The following is an 11,934-nucleotide window of genomic DNA, read 5'->3' on the forward strand; positions in this document are numbered from 1 at the left end:
AGGCCTCGACTTCGCCAACTGGAGGTGAAATACGGTCTCTTCGACCCTGCGAGAATGTGGATCACCAAAAATGGGATCTCCAGAGACTTCTATAACCCAGAGGACCTAAGACTCTTCCTGGACTCCCTTCAAACTTAGACCAAACAAACAGCTGTCCCGAACTGGTCACAGGACACTATGGAAGAAGACGGTCACACACCCTCCCCTGGGCCTGAGAAGGGAAACACAGACCGGCATGATCCAGCCACCTGTCCCAGAGGCAGGGACCTGGAAAGACTAACTAGGGCTCATGACGACAGAGGCCAAGTTCTGCATGCCGTGGTGACACACACTCAGCTATCGGAAAGAGACAAATCTCGTTCGCCATTGAAGCCGACCCTTACGCCCCGTGAACAAACTTTTGTTTTACCCCAGGGGTAACAGAGGGGTCTTGCTGAGACAACGAGAAGGGCCATGGAGCGAGATAACCGCCTACTCAGCGGACAGATGAGTATTTGTTTGGACTATATGTAGCTATTCAGCCTATCCCTCACAGCCTTTGATGCAAATGATACCACGTTGCTAATAAGTTTTCCCTGGTCTAGAGTGACAAGAGGCCTTGCGGGGCAATGTTAGAATGTTAGAATGTCAGAAAGTTAGCAGGTCATAATGTATCCATCCATGGTTTGACCTAGTAAAATTATTATTAGTAGACAGGCTAAGCTTCGCAACTACCGACTATTCTAACACAGACTGAGATTTGTCAGGCACGGAAACGCTGAATGTGTAACCAATTTGCCAAAGTATACCCCCTCCTGACAAGAAATAAGAAATAGGCCAGAACAGTAGTATAGTAGAAACCCCCACGACCCTAAACCTGTTCCCTATTGCTTATATTAAACTCACGAAATAGGGACCTCCAAAACCTGTATGTAGACCAGAGACCACCATTGAAATACACACTAATAGGTTCTTTAAATACCTCTACGGGGCTCACCCAGGGAGACATTACAAGTATAGGATGAGGCACAGGGGTATGATCGGCCCTCGAAGGAAAGTATACTTCTGCAATATCCAAGTCAGGCCATAGAAGTAACCGCTACCCATTCACAGCACAGGATTACGGACTATACTCGGCATAGACTCCAAGATACTACTGTTTGCTTGTTTGCTAGCCCCTAACTCTTCTCCTCAATATAGTATGAGGTAATGCTGTAGCAGAACTTATTTATGTCTTATGGGGGAGTTAAAGATAAAGTTAAAGTTGTCTACATTGTTTACACTGCCTATATGATGATTTAGAATTGATTTGCCCTCCACTGTTCATATATCCACCTACGGACCCCGAATAGATCCCGAAACCCAACCCAATACTATGCATATAAAGCTATGATAATAAGAAACGAAAGTCAAATGTTTTTGGTATGGGATGTATTGCAATGTATATATGTAAGTGACTGCTTGAATATCCTGTAACCCCTCCTTTGTTCCATTGCTGGACTGATTCGCTCTCCCCACCCTGCCCCCTCCCCTCCCCCTTCCTTTCTCCCCTGCCCCTTCCCCACTCCCCCCCCCCCATCAACCACACTACCTCCATAACATAGAACTCATATAATAATAACAATACAAAGACGAAAAGATCTGGCATTCAGACCAAGGTACATGTACTCACATAGAAACTGTTCTCCTTCGTCATTGACATAGCTCTCATATTTCATCTTCAACCACACCTAGCTGTTTCCCCCTCCCCTTCGTCATTGATACTGAGAGGCCCTAATCAGATAGCATCCGGAAACATATATGCCCCCCTCCCTTCACTGGTCCTTCCCCCCCTCTTTTTTTCTCCTCCCCCCCCCACTGCCCCTACCAACAAACAAATGAACAGCGACCCCAGCGCGACCATCTCCCCACATGCTCTATTCGTGCTTCATTTATTACACTCCATCCTCCTCCCCCGTGTGCCAGATAGAAGACCTCCCAGTAAAAGATGGAAGTGTCACGTCTTGAACCCACTCGCCCCACTTGATAGTTGCCCGACCGACAGCATCAGGAGCCCCTATAGGAAAGGAACCCGTAGCCTATAGATCAACCTCCCTAGGGGAATTCTTCAATTTTCATACCCAACCGTCCTTTTCTTTCATTCTTCACTTCGACCTTTGATCCTTTTCTTCTTTAACCCTTTTTCCATACCCCTTAACCTCCTTCATCCCCTCCATTTCCCTTCCCCTCCCGAGTGATCTCCTGACGTCCACCGGCTGCCCCCCTCCTCCCTCCCTCCTAAACTATAAATATTACGGCCACCCCCTTCCCTTTGCCCCTACACGACCTAAACATCCCCTAACATTCCGTGTTGCATTGGTGAATCTCAACAGCCATATCTAATATTACGGAGGCTGCTTCCGGTATGAACCCTCCACTGTAACGTACATGGTATGACGCATTATATAAAGAGGAAAAAAGTACTGTCCTTTCTTCAATCAAATCGGACATAGCCCTGATACAGGAGACACACTTAGACAACGAGGAAGCCAGTAAGCTTCTCCGAGATTGGGTGGGAAGGGTCTCCTACAGTTGCTGCTCAGCAGAATGAGATTCCGTAGGTGGTACCCCCCGTAAATGCAGAGTAGCGATTTTGATACGAAAAGGCCTCCCGATTACAACTTTTAAAACATGAAATGACCCGGAGGGGAGGTATGTATTTGCAAAACTGAAGGTAGGAGACACATCCCTATGTGTAGGCTCAGTCGATGCCCCGACTGGTTCTAAGCGATCCTTCTTTCTACGGCTCAACCGCCTCCTGACGGAAATAGGAACTACCCGTTATATTATAGGAGGGGACTGGAACCTAGCCCAAGATGCCATTTTGGATAGAACGGGACCTATCGACATGGGCAATAATCATGACCGAGTTACTGCTCACAGACCTCATTGCAGATGCAGGCTTGACAGACTACTGAAGATTATTACACCCAAAAGACAAAGAATATACATACCTGTCCTCAGTCCACGGTACCCAATCCCGACTGGACTATTTTCTAGTGTCACGAAATATAGGAACAGGGTCAAGACTGATTTGCATATGGCTGGGTCCAAACTGGGGTGGCATGGTGAGCAAAAGAACGATGGATTCAACCCAGATCTGTGACTGGGGGTGAGTGTTTGTATTGTCAACACTCCGTCCATCATCCTTTTGTGTTGCTAAAGTTGCCCTAAGTGGGAAGGGTATGCCCAGATGTGGGTCCCTCGCACACTGTGCCACTGGAATCAAGCTAGCCTGGCTGAAGAAGGGTGATACCCTGAAACCGGTCCCAGGATGCTTGTTTCCGGTCAAGGGGGGACCTGGCCTGGCAGTTCAGGCTGGACTGTTCCCATGAGGAACAGGGTCAAGACTGATTTGCATATGGCTGGGTCCAAACTGGGATGGCATGGTGAGCAAAAGAACGATGGATTAAACCCACATCTGTGACTGGGGGTGAGAGTTTGTATTGTCAACACTCCGTCCATCATCCTTTTGTGTTGCTAAAGTTGCCCTAAGTGGGAAGGGTATGCCCAGACGTGGGTCCCTTGCTCACTATGCCACTGGAATCAAGCTAGCCTGGCTGAAGAAGGGTGATACCCTGAAACCGGTCCCAGGATGCTTGTTTCCAGTCCAGGGAGGACCTGGCCTGGCAGTTCAGGCTGGACTGTTCCCATGAGGAACAGGGTCAAGACTGATTTGCATATGGCTGGGTCTAAACTGGGGTGGCATGGTGAGCAAAAGAACAATGGATTAAACCCAGATCTGTGACTGGGGGTGAGTGTTTGTATTGTCAACACTACGTCCATCATCCTTTTATGTTGCTAAAGTTGCCCTAAGTGGGAAGGGTATGCCCAGACGTGGGTCCCTTGCACACTGTGCCACTGGAATCAAGCTAGCCTGGCTGAAGAAGGGTGATACCCTGAAACCGGTCCCAGGATGCTTGTTTACGGTCCAGGGAGGACCTGGCCTGGCAGTTCGGGCTGGACTGTTCCCATGAGGAACAGGGTCAAGACTGATTTGCATATGGCTGTGTCCAAACTAGGGTGGCATGGTGAGCAAAAGAACGATGGATTAAACCCAGATCTGTGACTGGGGGTGAGTGTTTGTATTGTCAACACTCCGTCCATCATCCTTTTGTGTTACAAAATATAGTCCCCCAACTTAACGATTCTAGAATACTTGAAAGCGGACTCTCCGACCTAAACCATGGCGCTTCTCGGTACATAGGTACCGCTCCCCACAAGGAAAAGAACACCTGAAGACCCACATATCCACCTACATGGCTGACAATGTCGGCACCGTGTCCTCTAAACGGGTCCTACGGGCCGCGGCAAAAGCAACCCTAAGAGGCAGCATGATGCGTGATGCAGCCCTAGCTAACAAAGAGAGGAAATTGCACCAACGAACCCTTGAGGAGGACATCCGGAGACTCACCAGACAATACACGACACAACCATCCTTAGCACTTCGTCGTTCTCTTGCACAAGCCCACATGAATCACAATGAGCTATATACCTCACAGGCGGAGTATGCACTAGAAAGATCACGCAGTCGTCATTATGAGCAGGGTGAGAAAGAGAGCAGACTCCTGGCGGCACAACTTCAACAGCGAGAAGCAGCCTCCAGCATCCCAGCGATTACGTCCCCATCAGGAACGGTGATAACTCGACCACAAGACATAGCAAACGAATTTGCGGCCTTTTATCGCCACCTTTATACCTCCGAAACAGCAACCACCATGGAACAATCAGAGGCCTTCCTTGCTGCGGCAAACCTACCTTAACTTTCGGAGGCAGGCGGGGCTCTCCTTGAGGGTGATATAAGCAGGGAAGAAATAGCACAAGTCATCAAAACCCTCCTTTACCATAAATCCCCGGGCGAGGATGGTTTCCCGGCCAAGTTCTACAGATGGGCGGGAGAAGAGGCGACCACCGCAGTGCACGAAGCCATCACGGAAGCGTGTGAGGAGGGCTCTCTTTGCGCCCTCTCCAATAAGGCCACCATTGTTGTCCTGCCTAAGCCAGGCAAAGACCCCCTACTATGCGGTAGCTACCGCCCTATCTCTCTCCTAAATGGGGACGTCAAGCTTTTGGCCAGCGTGCTGGCAGCCCGTTTACGGAAAGTAATACCATCCCTGATCCATAACACACAAGTGGGATTCGTGCTGGGCCGCACCTTCAGAAATCATATGCGCACCCTTTGCCACACCCTCCATGAATCTCTCAACATGCCGACTGAAGCCCTGGCCCTGGATGCAGAGAAGGCATTCGATCGCATTGAATGGCCTTATCTCTTTGCCACCATGAAGCACTTCCGCCTCGGAGAACAGTTCATTTCCAAAGTCCGCCTACTATACGACCACCCCAGAGCACAAGTAAATTGCGGGGGGTTCGTATCGGACCCATTTCCTATTAGCAGAGGCACGAGGCAGGGCTGTCCCCTCTCACCGCTATTGTTCTTACTGGCCATGGAACCCTTAGCGGCTACCATACAAAACTCTCCACAGATACAAGGCGTCCCCCTAACTGGAGGAACCTCCAAAATATATCTTTATGCGGATGACATCTTGCTCACTCTATCTGATTTGGATAGCTCTCTCCCAGCACTACTCTCGATCATAGGGGATTTCGCATCCCTGTCAGGATACTGTGTGAATTGGGACAAGAGCGCATCACTACCCCTCTCCCGAATGACAACGAGGGCCGCAATCCACGGGCTACCATTTAAATGGACACCGTCACACCTCAAATACTTGGGGACGTTTGTCAACCAAGGCTAGGAACACATGATCAAGGACAACCTAGACTCCCTTATATACAGAATGAAACAGGACTTCGCTAAGTGGTCACAACTAGGACTCTCTATGTGGGGCAGGATGGTCACCCTCCCACGCTTCACATACATGTTAGGCATGCTTCCTTTACATGTCCCTCTGACCCTACTCCGGGGAATAGATGCCTCAATAAGAACCTTCGTATGGGGCTCTATACGCCCGAGACTGACACCAGCAAAAATACTAACAAGGAGGTCCCAATGAGGTTTGGGCCTGCCCTCTGTGGAGAACTACTCGTTGGCCTTACAGCTATCACAACTGGCATACCTACTCCCCGGAACTACCGACCCCCCACAATGGCTGATCATAGAGAACCTCCTACGAGGAAACAGCGAGGGACTGGGAGGAGTGTATGCAGACTGCCCTAGACGGCCAAATCCGGTTCTCACAGCAACAAATGCGGCATCGCGCAGGGCTCACCGCATTCTGGGAATACACCCCTTTCTACACTCACAAGCCCCTATAGAAGGGAACAAAGTCATCAAAATTGGGGGTAAAACCCTAAAATGGTCCCAATGGAGAAACGCTGGCATTAATAACATAGCCCAAATCGTAGATGGTGACCAACTCCGATCCTTCGCCACTTTAAGAGCCGAGTATGACATACATAAGAGTCAGGAATGGCAATACCTACAGCTTAAACACTGTCTACACAAAATACTGGGAACCCCCTCAAGGGAAGTCAAAACCTCACCAATTGTCGTTTACCTACAGAAGTGGGGCCAGCACAGAGGCGTAATGGCAGGCTGGTACGGAGTTCTAGTCAACCATTTGTATTCGCAACCCCTCCTCAGCGGCCTGCGCCGCAGATGGCAAGACCGGCTGGGAACGACATACACTGAGGAAGACTGGTCAGACATACTGGAATCATTTGATAGAGGTGTACGAGAAGCCCGGCTGAAGTTCTGTCTATTCAAAATCCTACAGGACTGGTATTGCGCCCCTATGAGGCTATGCAGGGCAGGCCTAATACCGCAGGCAAGCTGTTGGAGATGCACGGACCTCCAATGCGACCTAGTGCACATATTATGTCTTTGTCCCTCGAAGCAACCCCTGTGGGATACAGTACGCCATACTCTACAGGATACCCTCCAGATAACACACCCGTTTCCATCGACGCTTATCCTCCTCCACGACATGCGCCCATACCCTCTTATATGGAGCCCATGACAAAGATTACTGCACACTGCGCTGGCCACATCCAAGATCTGTATACTTCAACATTGGAGATCAAACGTTGCCCCCACACCGGCAAAATGGATGACGGCTATGATACAAACTGCCATGCATGAACGTGTAATCTACAACCTGCAAGATCAAGCAGCACTATTCTTGGAGGTCTGGAATCCCTTCCTGTCAGGATCATAGAGGTCCCCACTGCTGGTGCTACCTCCTTCCTCCCCCCCATCCCATCCAGGAATACGGAGGAGTGGTGGACAGCTGACGGAGGCCAACATATCCTATACCCCTACCCATCATTCCCCTCCCCTTTCCCACTCCCTTTTCCCCCTCTATATACGTATAAAAATAGAACAGCATATGGCTCGTCCTATTGCTCTAAACTTTCCCTCTCTCTTTTTCTCTAAGATAACTCTCCTATCCTCTTCTCCTCTCAAACATCCGACTTTCACATACTGGGCGTTCTTTCCCCATTTCGGAGACACTAAGTTGTAACCAATAACTTTACTGCCCCCTCTTTTCCCTCAGAATCGCTGAGCCCCTGCCCCCTCCCTTTTCCCCTCTTCCCCAATCTCCTCCCTTTCCCATACTTAATACACTTGCAGATATTTTAATACTGTCCATTGGATCAATACACAAGCACATTTGAACTTTGCACGATTCCAAGACACACATGTAGGCTTGGCCCGACTACTTCCCCAATCATTGCCCTCTTCCTCCACCTTGAACTCTATTTTACTCTTTTCTCTACACCATAAATAACTACATCTACATTGATATAATAGTCACTCTGACAGCCTGCTTCGCAACAGATATCAACAGAAATTAGTATCACATTCTCTATACCTCTTTGATGTATACGCCCTTCTCTGTTCACTAAAACCTACCTCCTTCCCTCCCCTCCCTTCCCCCCTCTCCCTCCCACGCCTTACCATCCCCCATCCTACCTTCACGCTTCCCCCATTCAACTCTATTCTACCCCTATCTTTTCCCCTCCCTCACGCGTCCCTTCATTCTATCTTATTTTATGTTTTATGTTTCGTATTCTGAGACACAATATATTCAATGTACATGTTTTATCTCTGTCAAATCCAAATAGAAGTTGCCCTGTACTGTGTACAGTATCTAATATTATTTTGTATTTTTTCTTAATTCTCAATAAAAAATTAATAAAAAAATAAATTAAAAAAACGAACACATGTTCTGGGATTGCCCACAGCTGGGGACATACTGGGAAGAGGCGACTCATAAGGTGGCAGACATTATAGATAAAGAAGCCCCTTGTACACTGGGCCATTGTTTGCTGCGATGGTTTCCGCATACACCTAAAACCAAGGCAACTAGCAGATTCCAGGACCGTGCCTACATTCTGGTCAAGAGGGAAATTGCCATGAACTGGAAAAAACCCACATGCCCAAAGGTAACTAGGTGTTACAGGAAACTAGAGAAATGGGCAATCTACAAAGGGGACTCTCTCCTTCGAGAGGCCAAGAGAGGTTTGATACCACTAGATATGGCAAGGACATGGGAGACCATGGCAGATTGTATGAAAGAAATGACCCAGGGCACTCCTGACCCTTCCCTGGGCGGTTCTCAGACCTGATGCCTACCAGATGGTATTCCTGCTCAGGCTTGAGCGGGGCACTGCCCTTTCCCACCTACAGAAATATTAGCCTCAGATGGCCCAGCAATACATCATATCCCATGCATATTGGACCGGACTCATTGGGGGAGGTGGAGGGAGGGAGAGGGGGTTTGTTGAATAATAACTGTTTATGGTGTTCCATTTACTAGGGGGCATCATTGAAAATGTGCAGACTAACAGATGTATACTGAAATTCTACTGTAATGTTGAATACAAGTCAAGGCTGCTAATAAGAATTTGTTTAAAAAAAATAAAAGTGAACCTCAAGTTTTATATAATGTCACTTAGAACCCCAAGATGAAAAACATCCCAACTATTCACTTTTTACCCATCAATAATGTTACGTTATGAATCAAGCTGATCATCTGTCCCTGCTTTTATCTGCTACTAAGGAACACATGGGTAGCCACAATTTACATGGTCTCACCTCCATGTCCTAAATCTTTTTTTTTTTTAAATAACACCCGGCCTCCTGACACCTCTGACCTTCCATCCTCCTGAAGCTGTCTTCTTAGCTCTCCACTGGAGCAGAGAGCAAAGGCTGCATTGAAACACTCTCTGAGAGCTCTGCCAGAGCAGCCTGGAATGTCTTTATGACATAGCAACAGTGGGAAACAACTTCTGTTTCTCACTGCTGCAGTCACTGCAGTGAATAACCGGACTCAGAATCTGGTATTCACGTGAGTGGCTCTTAGTAGAAACCATATCTAACAAATAATGTTCAATGCATTATATACCATATGTTTTATTCCCAAGGGCCAAAATATTTGATAAACAAGTACACAAGCTATGTCCCTTGTTGCCCATTGTGTCCATAATCACCTGATCACCATTTCTAAATCTAAGCTGAAGAGAAGGCAGTGAAAGAGCATTCAGAAGACATAGCATCCAATGATGGAAATCCATACCTTTGCTGATTCAGAATAAGCGCCCACTCTCGAAGTTTCATAAGAGAGGTGTACAACATGACTATTCACAGTGTAACAGTCTAACGTTGACTATTCATCAATCAAACTGAGTATCTTCTAATTTGTAATGCCGTGACACCTTACTCTGGAGTGCAATGCGCTAAAGAAATATCTGAAAATAAAATAAAAATACAGACGTACCTTTGTCTAAAGGTCCACTTTTTTAGCCTACCTTTGTTTCAATGGAGGCTTTTTCTGTTTCTCTGGATCAATTTAAACCCAGTTTCATGACTCCTTAAGCTTACAGACAGTTCATTTCACGCTGATGGTTCAGGGACTCCTTAAAAGAAAATATTCTGAAGGGCTTGTTACTAGAAAACCTCAAATATGGTTTGTTACTTACCAAAGACACCTTATTAATACCCCCATGCAACCTAGAAACCTTCTACAGGGTTGTTGGTCTTAGCTGACTGGCTGCCGGTCAATGGCACACATAACATCTCTGGGTGGACACTATCCATAAACTACATTACTTAAATTTTTGGCAGGATGTCCTATTGATGGATTGCAGTCATTAGATCCTGCTTGTGCTTTGGGAGCTCTCAGCTCCTGCTGATGCTGTCACCCACCAGTTCTTTTTAAACAGGGTAGCTATTATATTAAACGCCACCAACATCACCATTACCTCGTTTACGTTCTTCTTGTCATTCCAACAACAGAACGCAAAATATTGGTCCATTCTATTTGAAAGTATGACCTTGGACTGTGGAATATCAATGGCTCCTATTATGTCCCCTGTCCTTGTATTCACTTTTGTTCTTTGTTAGGCAGAGTCAAACTCAGCATACAATCACATGCTGATAATGGCCACATGTAAATTAAGATCACCAATTTGGAATTTTAGGTGAAGAAAAAAAAATACCCATCAGCAGTATATATGTGGATGAATGTCAACTGGTGACAATGAAACCGCGATTAGAAGGATATTAATTTTTATGAATCCAAGGGGAAAGCTGGGTTTTGGAATTTTCATTTCCCACCACTCCTCAATTCCTTTCTAAGATGGAAGCCCTTTACCTTCCCGAAGAAGACATGGAAGGCGAATAAAGGACATGTGCGACATCTAGCCGTGAAAAACAGCACTACAGACATGTTGGACTTTGTAACTGAGCGTGATGTTTCTGGAAATCCTTCGAGTACAGTCGTTCTTTTTTGGCTAAGATGGACATGGAAACAGTCCGTCATTTATATCTCTAATCAAGTTATTGAGCAACCCGGCGGCTCCCCGTCCAATCCACGGGCGCGCGCGTTTCATCACGTGATCACAGGAGGCTCACCTTCAGTAGCAGCGCTGGCGACGATAAGACAAGTTGGTTTTGCCCCGCTTTGCCGATCCGAGGCCACCGTCGACCCTGGACCAATCTGCTTCTTCATCGTGACAGCACCAGTCTTTCTGAAAGCCGCGACTCCTTCCTTCGGCTCCACTTCCTTTGCTATTGTCAGCGACACAACCTTTGCGTGCGCAGTATTACGTCATCACGCAGGCATTCATATAAACGATGAGCCATCAATTTCAAGTTTCTGGCGACCGTTTTAGGTCTGGCTGGACAGATGTTTACTATATTAATCAATCCATAAAAGAGCTTTAAGAGCGGGGCGTTACCTCCACCCACAAGTTGGTTGGGCGTGAGAAAAGCATTTGATAGTTCAGAAATAGTAGGCTTTGCCAAAAGAGTGATTGTTTTGGACAGGTATTGGATACTGAGTGAATGTTTCGCAATTTAGCATGCTTGTGCTCAAACTTAATGACGCAGTAGAATGAACGGGGAAAGATGTCACTCCTAATGTAAAGAAATTGCTGCATGACTTAGCCATAGTAAAACCTGCAGAAGCTTCATTGCTTGGGTTGCCTCCTTTCCGAGAGAAGAATACCAGTCATTTGTTCCATGTTTTAAGATTTTACAAAGGCCTGGGCATGATATTTAAACAGGACTTTATATAAAATAGTCTTTATTAATTTGTATCAATGCTTTTCTGACTTTGTTTAATTTAACAGTCACAGATTAGAACATGTTTTAAAGTGGGCCCTATTATGCTTGCTGTTTTAAGAACGTACTGATCTAAGGAAAAAATATCGTCTTTAGGTGGTTTTCTCCATTTTTTTGTATAGGTCAGGTCATTAAAATACTGGTCGTGCCACTGAAAAAAACTGGCAGGCAGTAAGCCAAGTCATAGTGCCACTGCTCAATTCCTCCTTGTATTGCTTTATCCGTACACTTAATGGTTATGCCCTGTAATATTCCTCATTAGCCGCTGGATGTGTGGGCGCGTCCTACCATATATTTGTTTTAATTATTTATTTTTTAAGGGG

At 46.7% G+C, this 11,934-nt stretch overlaps 1 protein-coding gene across 2 annotated transcripts in view; it reads right to left on the bottom strand.

The window, feature by feature from the left end:
* GATD1 (glutamine amidotransferase class 1 domain containing 1) overlaps positions 1–11,089 on the bottom strand; it is a 58,887-nt gene extending 47,798 nt beyond the window's left edge. For both annotated transcript variants that reach the window (XM_069223101.1, XM_069223102.1), the window contains exon 1: positions 10,901–11,089. In XM_069223101.1, coding sequence (XP_069079202.1) covers positions 10,901–10,997 — 97 coding nt within the window. In that variant the 5' untranslated portion in view covers positions 10,998–11,089. The remainder of the gene's footprint in view (positions 1–10,900) is intronic.
* Positions 11,090–11,934: the final 845 nt, after the last annotated feature.

Source organism: Pleurodeles waltl, chromosome 3_1 (assembly GCF_031143425.1).
Source record: "Pleurodeles waltl isolate 20211129_DDA chromosome 3_1, aPleWal1.hap1.20221129, whole genome shotgun sequence".
NCBI lineage: Eukaryota > Metazoa > Chordata > Amphibia > Caudata > Salamandridae > Pleurodeles > Pleurodeles waltl.